Source organism: Pipistrellus hanaki (assembly GCF_964339955.1).
Source record: "Pipistrellus hanaki genome assembly, chromosome: 15".
NCBI classification, from domain to species: domain Eukaryota; kingdom Metazoa; phylum Chordata; class Mammalia; order Chiroptera; family Vespertilionidae; genus Pipistrellus; species Pipistrellus hanaki.
In genome coordinates this window covers 12,190,403-12,209,916 of record NC_140517.1, presented here as the reverse complement: position 1 = coordinate 12,209,916, position 19,514 = coordinate 12,190,403, and the positions used below count along the sequence as shown (strand labels likewise).

General features: G+C 41.7%; 2 protein-coding genes across 3 annotated transcripts in view; one reads left to right on the top strand and one right to left on the bottom strand.

Moving 5' to 3' along the window:
- The window catches only part of TMED6 (transmembrane p24 trafficking protein 6), a 328,748-nt gene that overhangs the window by 117,164 nt on the left and 192,070 nt on the right, over positions 1 to 19,514 (top strand). The window lies entirely within an intron of this gene.
- Positions 346 to 19,514, bottom strand: part of UTP4 (UTP4 small subunit processome component) — a 25,170-nt gene continuing 6,001 nt past the window's right edge. For both annotated transcript variants that reach the window (XM_084861047.1, XM_084861046.1), the window contains exons 5-17: positions 18,121 to 18,210; positions 16,701 to 16,912; positions 13,732 to 13,903; positions 13,529 to 13,620; positions 13,038 to 13,134; positions 12,001 to 12,065; positions 9,814 to 9,936; positions 9,265 to 9,421; positions 6,664 to 6,770; positions 4,887 to 4,982; positions 3,323 to 3,508; positions 1,759 to 1,869; positions 346 to 551 (exon numbers count right to left, since the gene is read on the bottom strand). In XM_084861047.1, the coding sequence (XP_084717173.1) occupies positions 435 to 551; positions 1,759 to 1,869; positions 3,323 to 3,508; positions 4,887 to 4,982; positions 6,664 to 6,770; positions 9,265 to 9,421; positions 9,814 to 9,936; positions 12,001 to 12,065; positions 13,038 to 13,134; positions 13,529 to 13,620; positions 13,732 to 13,903; positions 16,701 to 16,912; positions 18,121 to 18,210 (1,625 nt within the window). In that variant the 3' untranslated portion in view covers positions 346 to 434. The remainder of the gene's footprint in view (positions 552 to 1,758; positions 1,870 to 3,322; positions 3,509 to 4,886; positions 4,983 to 6,663; positions 6,771 to 9,264; positions 9,422 to 9,813; positions 9,937 to 12,000; positions 12,066 to 13,037; positions 13,135 to 13,528; positions 13,621 to 13,731; positions 13,904 to 16,700; positions 16,913 to 18,120; positions 18,211 to 19,514) is intronic.

Below are 19,514 nucleotides of genomic sequence, written 5' to 3'. Positions count from 1 at the left end.
ACATTATCCCAAGTACAAATACCTTGGTGTTTCCTTTTACTCCCATTCAATGAAGGGAAATTACTGCCCATTACTTTGAAAGGCAATGTTTTTGCCTGACTAGTGTGCTCAGTGGTTGAGCATCACTTAAGAACCAGGAGGTCCCGGTTCGATTCCTGGTTAGGGCACATGCCTGGGTTGTGGGCTTGATCCATAGTAGCGGGTGTGCAGGAGGCAGCTGATCAATGATTCTCTCTCATCATTGATGTTTCTCTCTCTCTCTCTCTCTCTCTCTCTCTCTCTCTCCCTCCCTCCCTCTCCGATATCATTAAAAATATATGAATGTAACATTTATGACGACTCTAATCCTAAAGAATAACATTTTTTTATTAACATGGTTTGTGAAAACAAATAGGGAAGGACAGTTCAAGGGAGGACACAGACCGTGCCCTATCTTAGGTCCCAAATTTCTTCTTTTTGATGGGTGGTGGGAGTTGAGCGATGATGTCATCCAGGGGCCGTTCTACTGCCACCAGTGTTCTTTCATCCAAAAGATCCATGAAGAGTAGAGGCTGTAGAGAGATGAGAATGACTCTAGCAGGAGGTAGGCTCCATGCATGCCCAGTCCTAAACAGAGGACCTAGAGCTAAAGGGTTAGTCTAGTTTAAGACTGCAGGGATGTAAATCTCTGACAGCCCGTCCTGCCCTAGGACTCAAAATGGATGAAAAGGCTGGGAACCTTTAACTGAGTTCACTCATAGAAGACTGCAGCAAGGTTTTTCATGTTTCTCTGTACAAAAAAATTAATTTCTTAGAATCAGTATTAACTGAGGGCTTGGAGCCCAAATTTTTGACAAATGACAAGTTACAAATCCATTAAGAAGCTAATCATACTTGAATAATTCACAGACCTTCCTCCACTTAGAAAAGAATTGCATGCAGGCCCCTCAGAAAATGCTCTGGGGCACCCATGGAATCCCATCTCAGAAGCATCAATATGGAACTTCTAAGGTGGCACAAATAGCTGGAATATCATAGGCTCAATGATTTCTGTTTTCTATATAGTGAAAAGTCTAGCCCAGAAAAGAAAGTCGTAATAGTCAATGACTTCCATTTGTTGTAAATTATCTTATAGAACACTAGAGGCCTGGTGCATGAAAATTCATGCACTGGAGGGGCGGGGGTGTCTCTCAGCCCGGCCTGCCCCCTCTCAGTATGGGAGCCCTCAAGGATGGGAGGCAACCTGGCGATCAGGAGAAGGCGACACACCACGACACCTGCCACTGCTGGCACTGCTGGCAGCGCAAGCCTCGGCCGGCCCTGGTGGCTGAGCAGCTGCCATCCGAGGTGTGCCTGCGCCTCGGGCTGGTCCTGGGCAGCTGGGGGTACTGAGGGGACTCGGGGACTCCAGAGGCAGGCCTGGCCACTGCCACCTTTGAGGGCGGGCAGTCAATTAGCATATTCCCTCTTTATTAGGTAGGATTCTCCAACTAGAGGTCAAATATAAAAGCCAGCTTTAACACAAAGACCCCACCTAAGCTCCAACATTATTTCTCACTACCGATGTATTTCATTTTGGTTAAGTATGATGTGCCTCTAATCTATTACAGCAAGAACAATGAAACAGACATCAGGGACACACATCCTCAGAAAGTTACTTGTCTCCCCAAATGAGTTCCGCTGCATGAAAAATGAAGGTGACGTTTTGACAGCTTTTGGATACATTTGGATAATATCACAAGGAATCAACTCTCCAGAATATTATGCATGATGCTTTACCTTATATTTCTTAGAAATTTTAAAGGCATGGGCTGTGCGCCTCCTGATGACATCGGACTCATTCGTGGGAGGAAGTGGATTGTACAGTAAGGTCTTGTCATTTGGAAGAGGCTAAAACGACAAAGATACACTGTTTAAGTCATTGTTTTTATTGGGCTTACAAAGAACAATGGACCATAGTGATTTTTCAGGCAAACACTATCTCCCAACCATCATCTATATAATATACATTTACTTCCTCCCTGACTCTCCTCACTTCAGGAAGAGAGCTGTAGTCACTCTTCCAGCTGTACTGCAGAGGGGGGGCGAATGAGGCAAAAAGAGCTTGGTACTCTGCTGGCAAGATCAAAGAGCCCAGCTGGGGCTTCCGCCAGTCTTGTCAGTAACACGGAGTGACAGGAATAAACTGGCATGTGCAGGAGCTTAGCCCATGAAGGTTCTGCTTGTCACGGGCTGGCCCAGTGACTAAAGTTCTCCCCAGGAGAAACGGCAACACAACCATCTCCACTGATGTCATTGACACCTCAAGAGATGGCCTCTGGCCAAGCAAGTGATATTTCATCTCTGACTTCCTTGGGAAATAGCTCTGCCCGGAAAGAGGAAGTGATGGACTTATCACCAATGCTTGGGAAAAAATACGGGCCAATCTGGACTGAGTTACAAAGAGGCAAGCGAGTGGGAGAGGCCCTTCCTGTGTCACTCAAGTTGCAGAAGGCACTTGTCAGCCGGCTTGACTTCCCACACCCAGAGGACGCAGAGCCCATGAGAAGCATTCCAGTGACACATCACCACGCACCCTCCTGTAGAGCCATCTGCTGCTTTCCCCGTGTTCCTTCCACCCCCAGCCTCACAGATACACAACACTGTGTGTGTTGCTTGTAGTCTAAGCCCAAAGTGCATTGCAGGCATGGCCACAGAGCACAGTGCTCCCGGGAAAGAAAGTGCCTGCTCAGAAAAGATAAACTACAGTGAATCAAAACACCAGCTGGCAGAGGATGGAATCTAGAACGGGAAAAAAAAAAATGCCCACCTAAATCACAGCCATGAAGAATTGAAATCTTAGCTGGACTTTTTTAAGATCTTAAGACCAACTCATCAAGCCTGCAGATAGTGTCTGAGTACATACAGCCGAGGGACATATGTGGTCCAAACCACAGCCTGTATTCCCTTTGATGAAACCACATTGTTCAGCCACTCAGAGTGCAAAGGTAGCAGTGATTCAGCCAAGTCAATGGTTTTCCCGAATGAGGGTCACCTTCTGAATACTGACCTAATCACTTCCCCACTTAAGTTTATGTACTCACAGGCAAAACAAAGAAGTGGTCAAATTAGCAAAAACCAGTGCACAAAGGCCCACTCCTTCCCTGGGAGCCTTAAAAAAAATGTGGGAACAAAAACAAGGAATCTGCAAAACAAAAGGCTTCTCTCCTCCAAATCATATAGCAGGAAATCTTGATTCTGATTCTCCCTCCTCTAATTTATTGTACCTCTTGCTTTTAGAACTTGCAGTTTCTCAAGTAAAGAAGATTTGGGAAGAGCAAGGGTGAAGTGGCAAAGAACTCACCAGGGACTTGTCGATGATGCAGAACATGTAGGCATCGTGGAGAAGAATGTGCGCTGGTCTCTTGGGATGAAAACCGATGTGGGTGATGGGAGTATCCCTTTGGAGCCAATGGTGATGAAACCCCTGCTTCTGGATGGCCCGGCTCCACTCCGTATACTGCTTGTCTGGGATGCTATATTCAAATATCTGAGGAAGAACGTTAGGTGGAGGAAATACTGGCTCGTATCCAGAAAGACCAGAAAATATCTATATGAACCTTCAGCCTTATGCTTTCTCACTATTTTTTTAAATAAAAAAAAAAAATTTAAGGTAAATTACAGACTAAATAATTAAACAGCATAGAAGTTTATAATGAAAAGTCACCCTGTAATTTTTACCTCTTCTCCCCAAGACAAAAGTAGGCTGTTATTTTTCTTGTTTACATCTTCTCAGAGATATTTGATGCATACAAGACACACTATGACTCATATCAATATAGGTCACTCGTACTCCTTTGAAGAGCCCCTTTGAAGAACACATAATAACCCACGCACTTTTTGGATGTACCACGACTTAACTTATCTAGTCTGTTTACTAGACATTTAGATTAATTCTAATCTTTGGCTACAACAAACAAGGCTGCAATGATTATCTCTGTATCAATGTCCTTCTGTACAGCTGAAAGCATATTATCTGTAGGAAGAACTTTTAGAATGTAACTTCAAATCAAAGATTATGTGCATTAAATGTTTTTATAGATATTGCCAAAATGTTCTCTAAAGAAGTAATACTGATTTCTGCAATGTATGAAGTGCTGTTTCCCTATACTCTCACATCCTGTGTATTATCACCTTTATTGATCTTTGCTAATCTACCAGGTACATAAACCTCTCCCACCAGTTTTAATGATTGAAGAATTTACGGGACCAACTGCCAGTAAAAGGCATCAAGTGGACATGATCATTATATGTGACAAAGGAGGTGGCTTCACTAATCTGTCAGTCTTTGATTAAGGACACAGCTCTATGAAACTAAAAAGAGAGATTTAATTTTTTTGGCTAGAATGTATATGAGTGTGTATGTGCGAGTGTAAAAACTACTGATTACATTAGCAGGCACCATTTGCCTGGAAGTCTACTTAACGTGCTTCTCGGATCACATTTAAATCTTTCCAGTGAGGAAGGTATTATCATGCCCTTTTTACAGATGAAGTCAGAATAATTTCAGAGTATGTTCTATAGCTCAGGTATTTTATAGATCTCCTTAAAACGACAATCTTTCTTACAATTTAGTATGGAAAAAAGCGGGAGGCTGAGCACTAATTTTGGCTGGTATTAGGTACCTGATTTCCTCACCTGCAAAAGTGAAGGTCAGTTATATTACGTTTTAATCACTTTCAACTCTCAAAATCTTATTCCATCCCATATCCAGTCTAACACCTGAATCCACGTTCTCTCCAGTCTAAATCGACCTTTATATATCATCCAGTACTTCCAAGGAAAGGGTCTTCCAAAGTTATCATCTCAGCTTCTAAAATAAGTTACCGTCCAGCAAAACGTAATTGGAAAGCACCAGAATCTCTCACCTGCTGGTCAGAATGAGCGATGACAAGGTTGTTGGTTTTAGGGGCTATGGCCAGAGCAGTCACAGGGAAATTGTAAGCAGGAACCGTGCAGTGAAGCTGGGAAGAAGCAGACACAAAGGCACCTCTATGTGATACCCACACCCAAGAAAGACTGGATGGTCTAAGTCAATTGTTTTTAAATAGTATTACTTGGAACGCAAAGGGTCCTATGAAAGTTCCCATAAATGTCAGGCATTTCTCCAAACAGTAAAATTTAATCTCTTAAAAAAAAAAAATGTTTAACTGCTTACAAAACTGACAGCATTTGCAGAGTAAAGCTTTCCCTGCTGTCTTGATATCAACGTAAACTGATCGTAAACATGTCATTAAACAGAGAATCTACTTATCCACACTGGATTTAAAAGAAATCAATGCTGCCCTGGCCAGCGGTACAGTGGTTAGAGTGTCGGCCCATGCACAGAAGGGCTGAGGGTTCCATCAAGGGAATCTGGGCTGCAGGTTCCAAATTGCGGTGAGTGTGGGAGGCAACCACTCAATGTGTCTCTCTCACATTGATGTTTCTCTCTCTCTCGCTATTTCTCTCTCCTTCTATTCTCTCTGAAAAGCAGCGGAAAAATATCCTCTGGTAAGAATTAACAACAAAAAAGAAATAAATCAATGGCTGGGCTTGGACATTTATGTACAACTGAAAGGCATTTGCACTGCTACACAGGACAGTCTTAAATGCCAGGCAAGCCTCGAAGAGCAAGCAGTACACACTATTCCCACAATGTAATAAAGATTAAGTCGTGTAGTTAACAGGCAACCCCATTAAATGCAGCAATCTGGCATCCTATATTATAAAAGCCTCATATAAAGCCTAATATGCAAATTGTTCGACTGGGAGTTTGACCGCTCACTATTATGTGCACTGACTACCGGGGGGTGGCACGGGACATGGCTGGTGTTGGCAGCAGGCGGCAGTTCTGATGAGAGCAGGACCACGGCAGGATGGTGGAGCAGGTGAGCAGGCAGCACCAGGACAAGGCAGGTGCAAGCGGGGGCCAATGGCCCTGCTGATTGCCTTGTAGATGGCGGCCAGCTGCGCTCACTGCATCTCCACTTGGGGACTCGGGTACTGTGACTCAGGCAGAGGGGGCACGCAGAGGCCCAGGTGCTGCCCAGAGGTCAGCTGGGACCTGCCCTTTCACGTCAGATGCGCGCTTTGATCGTCAGCCAAGCCTAGGGACCACAAATTTCATGCACGGGGCCTCTAGTTGGTTCTATAAACTTCATGCTTATCCCAAGTTTTGGGTGGTTCTTATCTGACTTTTATGATGAAGATTTGTAAGGGACCACTAGTGATTCAATGGGTGAATGACAATGTCTTTACTGATTCATGAAAAATGTTTTCCTGCTATTCCTTTGTCAAATTTCTGGTCCAGTTTAATTTAAAAAGTACCTTGAGATTGCAAGGTAAACTATTAAAGGAAATTGTTACCACCTGTAACTATTCACCGTGGTAAATAGAAAATTTCCTCTCCAAAATATAGAAATGTTGGCTCATCACCCATAAATCCTTAATTTCAAATTTCTGGGCACCAGTGGTTTCAGTTCCCACTGACTGATTTTAATATGGTAGATTATAGCTTTTAGATCCCAAACAAGTAAAACAGGAAAAATTCTTGGTTAAAATAAAAAAAAAAGCCTAGTAATTTTCCAGGTAGTACCAACTGGCCCTGAATCTTAAAACTGCAGGGTTAACTTCTTGTGTGCTGCTACTAAACCCAAAGCTCACCTTCAGACGTTTCACACTGTACACATGGACGCCAGCACTGGTGCCGGATGCAGCTAACCAATTCCCGTCTGGACTGACCGCCAACAGACACATGGACTCCACTGTCCCTGTGAGGACAGAGCAACAGCTAAGTCTGAATGCAATGTCCAATGCCCACAGCCAGCCCTGCTTTGATGATGGCAAAGCCAGTAAGATCCTCAGTTCTAAATTACTAATAGGATAATTTTAAAAAAATACATTTAAAAAAAATTGATTTCAGAGAGAGGAAGAGAGATAGAAACATCAATAATGAGAGAAAATCACTGATTGGCTGCTTCCTGCTCACCTAACACTGTGGATTGAGCTCACAAACTGGGTATGTGGCCTGACCAGAATAGAACCATGACCTTCTGGTTCACAGGTGGACACTCAACTACACTGAGCCATATAGACTGGGGACGAGGATAATTTCTTGATAATTCTGCAAATAAGTTCTACATAAGTTAGTCTATTTTCATTTAATAACTACTCTTCATATAAAGAGGAGCCGGAGAGATAAACATGAAGGCATCACTTGTTCAGGCCTGAATGAGACACTGCCTACTATAGGAATGAAGAATCAAGGTAGCAGCTACCACTAAAATCTATATTTTGTTTTAAAAATCCTTCTCTACCAAGAAGGTTTTTAAAAATGTATTTTTATTGATTTCAGAGAGAAAGGGAGAGATAGAAACATCAATGATGAGAGAGAATCATTTATCGGCTGCCTCCTGCAAGCCCTCATCCCCCCACTAGGAATTGCACCCACAACCTACACATATGCCCTTGACCAGAAATGAATCTGGGACCCTTCAGTCTATCCACTGAGCCAAACTGGCGAGGGCTCTACCAAATAGTTTTTATTCAAAGTTAGGGACAAACAGCCAATTCAACAGGCTTAAAGCATATCTTAAATTTATTGAGCTGCATGCTATATATTTAGCATTACAGGAGCATGGGCACATATGAGCCATCTTTGTCATCAAAAGATTTTAAACCAATCTGGCAACATAAAAACTCATGTGGGATAAAAATCAGACAGTGATGCTATAAGCCAAAATACATGCTGCTATAACACCCCCAAACGATAAAAAAAGCTCTAATGCAAGGCATAAGCCAGATGCTAAAGGATGGGTGAGGTAGGTAGGAAAAGATGAAGAACGTGAGCTAAGTAACAAGAAATGAAATGCACAGGTTTGAAGGCTGTGAAGAAACCAGCCTGACTCTAAGGGGGAAGTGAGATGAGAGAGAAGTAGTAAAAGTATATATACTATGCAGGGCCTAATTTTAAGGGATGCTAAATGCAAAATAAAGAGTCTTAAGTTTTATAATAAAAACATATAGGCACTCAATAAAAATTGGCAGTTTACTTTATCTGATTACTAACTTGTGGGTTTCTTTTCCTGCATGCTTCGGAAGCAGCTTATGAACAGTGAGAGTTTAAGTTAAAAGAGTTGACTTTTATCTTGGCCGGTGTGGCTGTTGGTTGGGCATTGTCCTGTGCACCAAGTGATGGCTGGTTTGATTCCTGGTCAGAGCGCATGCCCAGATTGCAGACTTGATCCCTGGTAGGGGGCATGCAGGAGGCAGCCGATCCATGTTTTTATTTCTCTCTCCCTCTCCCTTCCTCTCTCTCTAAAACAATCAATAAAAATATTAAAGAGGCCAAAACCGGTTTGGCTCAGTGGACAGAGCGTTGGCCTGCGGACTGAAAGGTCCCAGGTTTGATTCCGGTCAAGGGCATGTACCTTGGTTGTGGGCACATCTCCAGTAGGGGGTGTGCAGGAGGTAGCTGATCGATGTTTCTCCCTCATTGATGTTTCTAGCTCTCTATCCCTCTCCCTTCCTCTCTGTAAAAAAATCAATAAAATATATATTTAAAAAATATATATATAAAAGAAAAAAAGAGTTGACTTTCCAAGCTGATAGAGTCTAAGTGACCGTGAAGCTGCTATAATCCAGGGTGAGGAAGAAGGAAAAAGGCCCATGGGAAGCATCCAAGAAAACTACTAGCTTAAATTAAGTGGGGTGACTAAGTCCTCAATAATTAACTCAACAAGTTAACTACAAAGTCACTTATTCATGCATATGCATTTATGTTCTCAAAGAACAGGGAAAAGTGACCATGAACATTATATGATAGGTAATGAAACTGTATGTGTAAGTTCATCTTTATAAAAACAACCAAAAAATTAACATGTCTATAAAATGCCTACCTACACACATACTGGATACAACTATATTAACAGTAGTCAGGATTATAAATTATTTTAATGTTCTTGTTGCCCTGCTAACAAAAACTCTTTCAAGGGTGATGAAACTTCTCTGGCCCCAAATAAAGAATCAAGAGCCCAGTGAGAAAAGAGTAGGTGTGAGGAATATTTCACATCTCATCAACGTTTTTATTTGCCAGATATCTCCTCCTACTTTAAATTGCAACCATGTGAGTGGATGCACTTGCAGGGGGGAGAAGACTGTCAGTGAATACCCGACAATGAATAAGGTTTAAAAGAAAAAAGAAAAAAAAATTAGATATATCAGAGGCCGACAGCTCTTTCCTATGGCCAGTTACCAAATTCCTACCTGACTGAGCCTGGAAAGTGTGCAGGTGCTTGAAGCTTCCTTCCAACAGCCGAAGGATATGCAGCGATCCTTGATTCGAAGCCACAAAGAGCTTCGTTGAATCTTCAGAAAACATAATCTGAACAGCAGAGCGAAGGAACGCTGGAATTTTGGAAACCTTGGGGTGGACCAGTAGTAAAAAAAAAACCGTGAGAGAGAGAAGTGAGACCTAGAGGCCATCAGTAATAATCTCAGCCAGCCTTCAGTTACATTCATGCTTCTGTGTCTAAGGAAGCCAACTGATGAAGGGGTCAGGGACACTGACATGTCTGATGTAACCCATACACCCCCGTCTCCTTTATCTCTTCAGAAAGCCTGAACTTTACTGCCACTCTCTGGCATTTCCCCACTCTTCCAAAAACAAAAGCAAATCCAAGTGGAAAAAATAAAACGCCTATCTCCAAATACCTTCCACTGAGTAAGGATTCCTATCTAGTACGTTCCCACTTCACACAAAAACTCACTTAGGAATTTTCTTCTCGTTCAACCAGACACTGGGTTATTACTTACCCTTTGGAGGCTGAGGCTGTCATGTTCGTAATTGAACCGACGGAGAAAAAACCGAGACGCTGTAGAATACGCTATCCAACTTCCACATGGGGATACGCAGCTGCAAATAATGTTCTCGGGCCCCTGCAATGTCAGGAATGAGGATGAGTGTTCAAGTAAAACGTGAGATAACGAGGTTCACTGTGATATGAATCCCCAAGCTGTCATCACTCTGGACGAATCCACAAACACCTACACACAACCCTGACAATTACATGCTGTGTGTCACTATGATTACGTCAGAAGTAGAGTACCTAAACGGTGTGGCGTTGGTTTCCGGGAGCTGAGATCTAAGAATACTGTAAACTAAATAACCTCAGCCCTGTGTACCTCACAGAGAGCTGCATATTAAACCCTAACATCAGAATCCCAAGCAGAGAGGCACTTAATGCAGGAAGCTTTGGAGGCGAGGTGACTTGGAGGATTGATTTGCTTGTTCTAGGACAGTCTACTGTAAAGATCTCTGAGAAGCCCTGTCCCGGGGGCTCAGTTAGCTGGGGCATGTCCTATAACACCAAAGGCTGCCGATTGGATTCCCAGTCAGGACACATACCCAGGCTGCAGGGCTACAGGTTTGATCCCCAGTTGGGGTGCATAAGAGAGGAAAATTATCAATGTTTCTCTCTCACATCGATGTTTATTTCTCTCTCTCTCTTCCTCTAGCTAAAAAGAAGAAGAAAAAAATCCATAAAAACATATCCTGGGGTGAGGATTAAAAAAAAAAGAAGGGGGCCTCTAAGAAATAATAAGTGAAAAAATTTGCAGAACAAAGGAAAAATCTGTAACATTTATATACTTGAAAAAACTCACAAAATAAAAGTAAATGTATGAAAATATGTATGTACCACATAAATACTCTCTCACTCAAAGAAGATCTGGAAGGATATATTACAGCTAGCCAATTAACAATTATTTCAGGAAATGGAATTAGAATTAAAGAAGTGGATGAGGAAATAAACTATCAATATTGCTTGAATTTTTTACATTAAGATTGTAATCACAAATATTTGTGTAATTAAAATAAAGTGTTTTTTTTTTAAATAACACAAAGAAGTTTGCATAGTAGATTCCCATTATTATAAAAAGAAAAGGCATATGCACAAATGGGTGGAAATTTTTTTCTGGAAGGATATACAAGAAACTATTGGCAGCCGAAACCGGTTTGGTTCAGTGGATAGAATGTCTGCCTGCGGACTGAAAGGTCCCGGGTTCAATTCCGGTCAGGGGCATATACCTTGGTTGCGGGCACATCCCCAGAGGAGGGTGTGCAAGAGGCAGCTGACCGATGTTTCTCTCTCATCAATGTTTCTAACTCTCTATCTCTCTCCCTTCCTCTCTGTAAAAAAATCAATAAAATATATTTAAAAGAAAAAAAAAAAAAAGAAACTACTGGCAATGATTATCTCTGGAGATGAGGCCCAGGGATTTGGGGTTAAAAAGGGAGTTCAGCCCTAGTTGGTTTTGTTTGGATAGAGTGTCGGGTTGCGGACTGATAGGTCCTAGGTTCGATTCCAGTAGAGCAGGGGTCTTCAAACTACGGCCCGCGGGCCACATGCGGCCTGCAGAGGAGTCTGATCCGGCCCGCCAGGTTTTTTGGGCAGTGAGCGCAGCCGAGGTGTTACAGTAGGAATTAGTAGTTCATATAGTCCGGCCCTCCAGCTCTCTGAGGGACCGTGATCTGGCCCCCACTTTAAAAAGTTTGAGGACCCCTGCAGAGGGCACATGCCCGGGTTGTGGGCTCAATCCCCAGTAGGGGGCGTGCAAGAGGCAGCCAATCAATGATTCTCTCTCATCCTTGATGTTTCTACCTTCCTCTATGAATTAAAAAAATATATATATATTTAAAAAAATGGAGCTCACCTTTCATTGCATATACTCTTTTAAGCCATTTGAATTTTTTTTAAAAGCATATTATTTTCATAATAATACAAAAAAAAAAATAAAACCAATTTCCTGTATTCATCCACCCAATAAATTCTAAATGTCCAACATATAATCATGGGAAATCCAGTTATGCTGACATAGTACTTCACTCAAATTATTTTAGATTTTATACAGTTAGTGTTGTCAACTAAGTAATCCTCAAAATTCAAAGGAGAAAATGCTCTGGATTTCAGAGACTGCACACATACAGTTAAACTTCCTTACCTTTGTTTTGAGCTGCAGTAAATGATCTGCATCTTTGGAGAGTGGAAGGGTATCCCCATGCTTTCCTGGAACAAGAAATTTCCCTGATGTTTTTCCTCTTCAAAGAAAGGTTATTTGTATATATTTTTTTTTCTAAAGTCATTCCTGGATAGAATGGGAACTCTGCCAGTGACAAATCAGGAAACTATCTTCATAAGCCTACCATTTTCTGGGGAGAGCAGTGAACATTTTCTTAACTTCTTTTTGGGTGTCCTCCATGGCCTATGGTACATCACTAATCTGCTGAAGCTCAACACCACAGCCAGGCATGTAGGCGGGTAAAAGTGGAATTTGTGGTTGCTGTGGCCTCAACTCCATTTGCTCATTTTGGAAACTTATTTCAATATAAACCTAATCCAATATAAAACAACAGAACGTAAACATTTCCTTACAGGGCATACAAAAGGCCACTAGGCTCTCATCCTAGTACCATGATCAGCAAACAGTGGCTCGCGAGCCACACGCGGCTCTTTGGCCCCTTGAGTGTGGCTCTTCCAAAAAATACCATGGCCTGGGCGAGTCTATTTTGAAGAAGTGGCAATAGAAGAAGTTTAAGTTTTAAAACTTGGCTCTCAAAAGAAATTTTAATCATTGTACTGTTGATATTTGGCTCTGTTGACTAATGAGTTTGCAGACCACTGACCTAGTAAGATCTGTGCGTCCTCCTAGTAGGGATGTCACTAACCAACATTAAATCCTGCCATTTTTCAACATCCTATTTTGATCCCAACCAAGACAGTGCAAACTACGATTCCACAACCTTCACACTCTCTACATCCTGCTACCACTACCCTTTCTACCGTACAGAACTATAAACTTTTAACAGATCTAACACTCGGAAGAACTCCTTTGCTCCATCTGGTGGATGGAAACCATGAGTTCCAAGGGACTAGAAAAATCTACTTCCCATTTTTCCATAAGCAGAGTATCAATTGCAATGCTAATTTTTGGCTTCTCTCTTCAGTTTTCTTCCTAGGAAAGTCTTGCTCCCATCTTACCTGTTGCAACTGTAGATCCCAGTCGCCAAAGATCCAAGTGATGAGAAAACTGGAAGAGGAGCAGCTGTCTCTTTTTTGAACAGGAAATGAGACGTCGCTGTATCCAAGAATCGAAAAGTGGTAAGTAGGTCAGGGTCATCTACTGTTGCAGTATGAGATATAGCAGCAGCATCTTAGCATATTTTTACTGCTAAAATCCATTTGCCTGATAAGTATTTCCTACACAATACCATATGCCAGGCACTGTCCTAGGGTCTAAGAACACACTGGTAAATAAAAGCATACCTACCGCTCTCAAGCTCATAGTCTAAAGGATTGACACAGAATTAAGCGAGCATTTACACTAAGTGTGCTAAGAACTGTAACATGGCTAAGCACAATATGTAACAAAAAAGCGCCGAGCATAGGAAGTGTGGGCTATGCTCAGACTGTTGTGTGACAGAGGAATTGGAAAATGAAGAGAACGTGGGGGATTAGGGGGTGATACTTACATGGGGAAAAGTGATTTTTCGGAGAGCAGCATCATAATTCTTTACCTCCACTTTCTCCATGAGAGGACGAATGACTAAGTGGGTGTCGGTGCCTAGGCGGGAGGGAAGGAGTGGGGAGAAGACATCAGAATTAGAAAATGTCTTGCGTGAAAACAAGCAGAGATGGGCAGAGTAAGGCAGCAGCTGGCGAGAGCAGAACCCACCTCCCGATATCAATGCTGTCGGGCTGTGGGCCACGGTTCGCACGTCGTGCGTGTGATGCTGGAATGGCTTTGTCCGTACCCACTGCTTCTCGCTGCTGTTGGAAGTCACAGAGACCAGCTGAAAATGGAATATTGTCCCCTCGGCTGTGCCCACCACGAAACTGTCTTCTTGCTGAGAAATTAAATCATCAAGGAGGTACAGTTGAGCAAAACAGGGCCCACCTGGAAAAAGACTTCCTGAGGTTGTCTATCTGGGCAGCTTAGGGGAAAACTTATGCCAGAATTGGAAGGTAGGTCACAGGGGTCTTTTTCCTCCAGATTCTAGAGTCTAGAACACATGTGTCAAACACAAGGCCCGTGGGCCAAATCCAGCCCGCCAGGCCTTGCAATGTGGCCCGCACCGCGCTGTCATCACTGCACTCCGCTGTCAGTTTATGACATTGTCAGTTTATGACTGTTCAGTAAACCATTCGGCCCGCGATTTAGGCTGGATTTTAGATTTTGGCCCCTTCTCTGATTGAGTTCGACACCCCTAGTCTAGAAGGTAACAATTCCAACACAGGAGCAAGCTCACTCATAGATAACAACACATCCCCTACTGGCACAATTAACAATATGTACCTCAACCAATTACAGAGCTTTCATATATACAAACTAGGCTTCATTAGAAATTCAATAAAAAGGATAAAATATCTAAGAATAAATTTAACAAGAAATATGCTAGGCCTATATAAGAAAAAAAATTTTTAAGTCCTCCTTAAAGGACACAAAAGATGATCTAAACAAAGAAACCCATACCATATTCTTGAATGAGAATATTTAACATGATAAAAATATTGATGATCACTAAGTAAACTTGTAAGTCTTCCATAACCCAATAAAAATACTGATAGTCCTATACTTGGAATTAAAAAAGTTGTTTCTTGAATTCATATAGAATAAAGAAACAAAAACTTAAAAAATAAACACAAACAAACCAATCCAAGCAAGAATAGTAATGAATATATATTCTCAAAGGTTTGGAAGCAGGGACTCAAATAGAAACCTGAACACCAGTGTTCATAGCGGCATTATTCACAAGATGAAATATGAAAACAACTCAAACCTCCATCAACAGATTATAAACTCAATGAGGTGTTTCATTCAGATAAACATAAAGGAGTATTATTTAGCCTTAAGGAGGAATGAAATTCTGATAATGCTACAACATGGATGAACTTTGAAAACATTATGCTAAGTAAATAACAAAGACACAGAAGAACAAATAATATATGATACCACTTATGAGGTACCCAGAACAGGCAAATTCATAGGGACATAAGGTAGGGTCCAACTTTGAATGTGAAGAAGTTTTAGGAATACCTTAATCACTTTATGTCAGTTATACTTTCCTTTTTATATATGCATAAGTGCTATCACAAAAACTTATGTTTAAGTCTCAAGGAACTCTTCAATAAGAAAAATATAACTTCTATGTTTAAAAAAGCATTGTTGTCATTTTATAATAGTTTATAATATATGCTTATATTATAAAATACATATTTTACTTTACAAAAAAAACCCCACTATGGCATAGTTTAATTGACAGTGTTTCTTCTTTTTCTAACAAAAAAATTATGGCATATTTTACATTCAGATATAAAGAGTCATGCAATGTAGTAATATAGGCATATGGGAAAAGAAAAATCAAACAGTATAAAATAGTATACAATACAAATTAAACCTGCCTCCCACTGACCTCCCCCAGTTACCCTCTCCAGAAATTATAATTTGCATTTAAAAAATCCTCTTAGAGATATTATATATGTATGCATACACACATATACTGGCATAACTGAATATACATAAAATGCTTACTACATAAATACCTAATATACAATATCTAATGTGTAAATCGACCCCTTCTTCTCTTAACAAACTATTATGTCCTGTACTCTGGGCCCGATGCGTGAGGATGCGTGTAAGAATGGGCCTTCCTTCCCGCGGCGGCCGGCACCGCCTTCATTAGGCCAGAGCCACCTTCTTTTTTTTTCTTTTTTCTTTTCAAATACACTCTATTGAGTTTTCACAGAGAGAAAGGGAGACAGAAACCCAGAAACATCGATCAGCTGCCTCCTGCACGCCCCCCTACTTGGAACTGAGTGTGCAACCCAGGTATGTGCCATTGACAGGAATCAGTCCAGAAACCAACATTCTATTCACTGTGCCAAGGGAGCTAGGGCTCAACTTATACTTTTATTATAGTTTATAGGTGACATCTACATGTTTTATAGGGCTTTAATACACACAAAATTGTTCTCACGGAAAACCTGTGAAATGGGACAGAAACATTTTATAGGCAAGTTAAGTATACATGTGTGATCTCTACACTAGAAACTGGATTTTCACCCTTAAGATAGCAAGCAATTCTCACATTAAGAAGGCAAAAAAATAAAGGACGTAGTCAACAAACCTCAAAATTACTTGTATGCCTCACTGCTAAAATACCCAAATGTTTCTGATTAAGCACTCTGGTTACCAAAAGGAAAGAGGCACACCTGTTCAATACAAAATTGCTTTAGTCTTATTCAAATAGAAGACAATGAACATTGTACAAAATCACTCTAAAATTATCTTCTAATTTCCCAAGATAGGAAGCAGGAGAACAGTTGTGGAGAGGGAAAACATTGCTTCTGTTGACTCTTTGAGCACACTGTGCCCTCTCTGCAATCAGACATGATGAACTAGGGGGGGGAGTGCCTGAAGAAATCCTTTCTGCTAACCAATCTTTCAGAGGGTATTCTCCAGCTAAGAGGGTAAAAGAGCTCAGGGAAATTATGTGGCTTTCCAGATAGATTTTCCTAAACTCATCTTCCTCCAGTGCAAGGTTCAGAGCCAGGGCACAGTGTTTGTGGTGCAACACTGCCAGGGCCTTGTCTACTCATCGCCCGGGCTGTACAGGGACTGCTCAAAACAGGAGCCATACTCACATCTGAGACAGCAATGGACTGCACATCAGCGTTTGCCACAAGATGGGTCTTCACAAGCGTCCCAGTAGCCGAGTCCCAGAACTGCACCTTTCCAGCAGAGTCCACACTGATGACAGTGCCATCCGACAGGAAGGCCACACCCCATATGATACACTTCCGCTTAGACACACCCATGTACTGCCTATCCACCAGCATCTTATGAACAGCGCTTCCTGAAAAATAAGAAAAGTCCACATTTGAATGATGCGGTACACATACATTAAGTTAGCTATCTGAACACAGACCACATCCAATATACTATTCCACTACTTACAGTGAACTCAGTCTCTGAACACCAAAATGGTTGCCTAAAGAGGAGAGATGGGTGTGGTGACAGGGAAGGGACAGAAATTTGCTGGAGGGCGGAGGTGGATGGAAGGGACTTTCCTTAAAACTAGCCAATTGCACATAACCATTACACTTTGCTCGTTTCTCAAAATTGTTTGAGCACAGACTGAGAAGACGGCTCCCCCAACCATTAACATTAGAATGGCTGCTTTCAGAGGTTGAACCTTTGTGATAAGACCACTGTTCTCTTCTGGTTTGCACTAATCTGTACAATATCTTGATAAGTCTCTGTTTAGATTTACACTGAATGACCAGGTTATTATGATCTCTGAATGCATAATAATCTGGCCACTCAGTGTATATCCTGTATTATCCTATATAATAAAAGGCTACTATGCAAATTGTCCCCTCCGCCAGGAGTTTGACCAGCAGGCAGGCTGTCCAACCGCCCATGTCCCCTCCCCCTGGCCAGGCTGACCAGACTCCACCTATGCACAAAATCATGCACTGGGCCTCTATCTCTCTCACTCACATACACAGTGGCGAATTTGGTAAATAGCCCTAGCTGGTTTGGCTCAGTGGACAGAGCGTCAGCCTATGGACTGAAGGGTTCCAGGTTCGATTCCAGCCAAGGGCACATGCCTAGATTATATTATTGACATATGGCACTTATAACTGCATGGCATTTATTTATTGATTTCAGAGAGGAAGGGAGGATAGAGATAGAAACATCAATTATGAGAGAGAATCATAAGTACATATGCATAGGTTGTGGGCTACATCATCAGTAGGGGGCATGCAGGAGGCAGCCAATGAATGATTCTCTCTCATAATTGATGTTTCTATCTCTCTATCCTCCCTCTCTGAAATCAACCAATAAATAAATAAATACTGGATTCCATAGAAGAACCAAGATTCCTCCCAAAGCAGGATTAGTAATCCAAGAAAGGACTGAAATTCATGGTGAACATTCCAGAAGATTAATGAGGTTAGGGCTAAACATCGTTGCAACATAACAAGAACTCCAGTTTGTCAGAAATGTGAATCTGACTAACAAGACCCAGATCCCAAATGAATTGAGAAAAACAGTCACCTGATTTGACGTCAAACACACTAATGTAGTCTATGGAACCAGCTGCGATGTGGGTGCCAGAGGGATGCCAGCTGAGACTCAGGATGCGACCTTGGGAGTTGAACAATAAAAAAGTAGACATACACATAAATACACAGCAAAAGGTAACAGAGTTCTCCCTCCACAATTATCTATGGGGCTACTGTTCTCTAGTTTTAGCTCCCACTATTACTGCACTCTTGTGAAGAACTGGTTTATAATAGATGAGGAACAACTTTGCCCTGGGATCCATAATGAAGTATTTGATACTAACTCTAATAATGTATAAATGGTGGATGGGAGTGTAAAGAAGCACAACCTTTTGAGGGTGATCTGGATGTAGCCTAACAAAATGTAAATGTGCATGTTTGGCCCAGTAATTGCACGGGGAATCAATCAAAGAGTAATACTTGCATGAGTGCCCAAAAACATGTATATAAAAATATTCACTGCACCACTGGTTGTAGTAGTAAAGAAATAATTATTATCCATCAGTTGGAGTTTGACTAAATGAACTATGGGACACCGTAAAATGCAACACCATGCAGACTAGCATGACAGACAGATGTCTGTGATGTAACAAGTGAGAACAAAGCTGAAAACAGGTTCAGGCACCCCTATGTATTTGTTTATACAAATATTCTAAAAAGTCTAGAAGATTAATCTCAAAATGTTGTCTACATAGGGGAATGAGATATTTATTTTCTCTTTTATTCTTGGCTAAACGTATGAAATTTTTAAAAAGAACACCCCAAAGGTATTAAAAACAACCAAAATATGAATCTGAGTAGCAGAGAATAACCATTCATAATGGACACAAAGGACACATGAGACAGTTACTATTTGCTAGAAGGGGAGTCAGCAAACCATGGCCTTAAGGCCAAATGCGGCCCACCCCCTTTCTCTGAAAGTAAAGTTTTACGGGAGCATGCCCATTTGTTTAAGTATTATCTATGGCTATTTTTGTGCCACGACAGAGTTGGCAGAGATGGTTTGACCTATACAGCTTAAAATATTTACTACTTTGTGTCCTTACAAAAACAGTCTGCAGCTGTGGTGGTGGGAGCCTCTCCCGCCTCCGGGGCAGTGCTAAGGATGACAGACAACTGGACATCCCCTGAGGGCTCCTGGACTGCAAGAAGGCACAGGCTAGGCTGAGGGGACCCTCACCTCCAAGTGCACGAATTTTGTGCACCAGGCCTCTAGCCTATAATAATAAAAGTAGAATATGCTAATTAGACTGGACATACTTCCAGGTGACCTTTTGGATGAAGCTGGGGCTGGGAGGGAAGCCCAGGTCCCGGGTGCCAGCTGCTGGGGGAAGGAAGGCCTGCTCTTGCACCAATTTTGCGCATCAGGCCTCTAGTAGTTAAAAT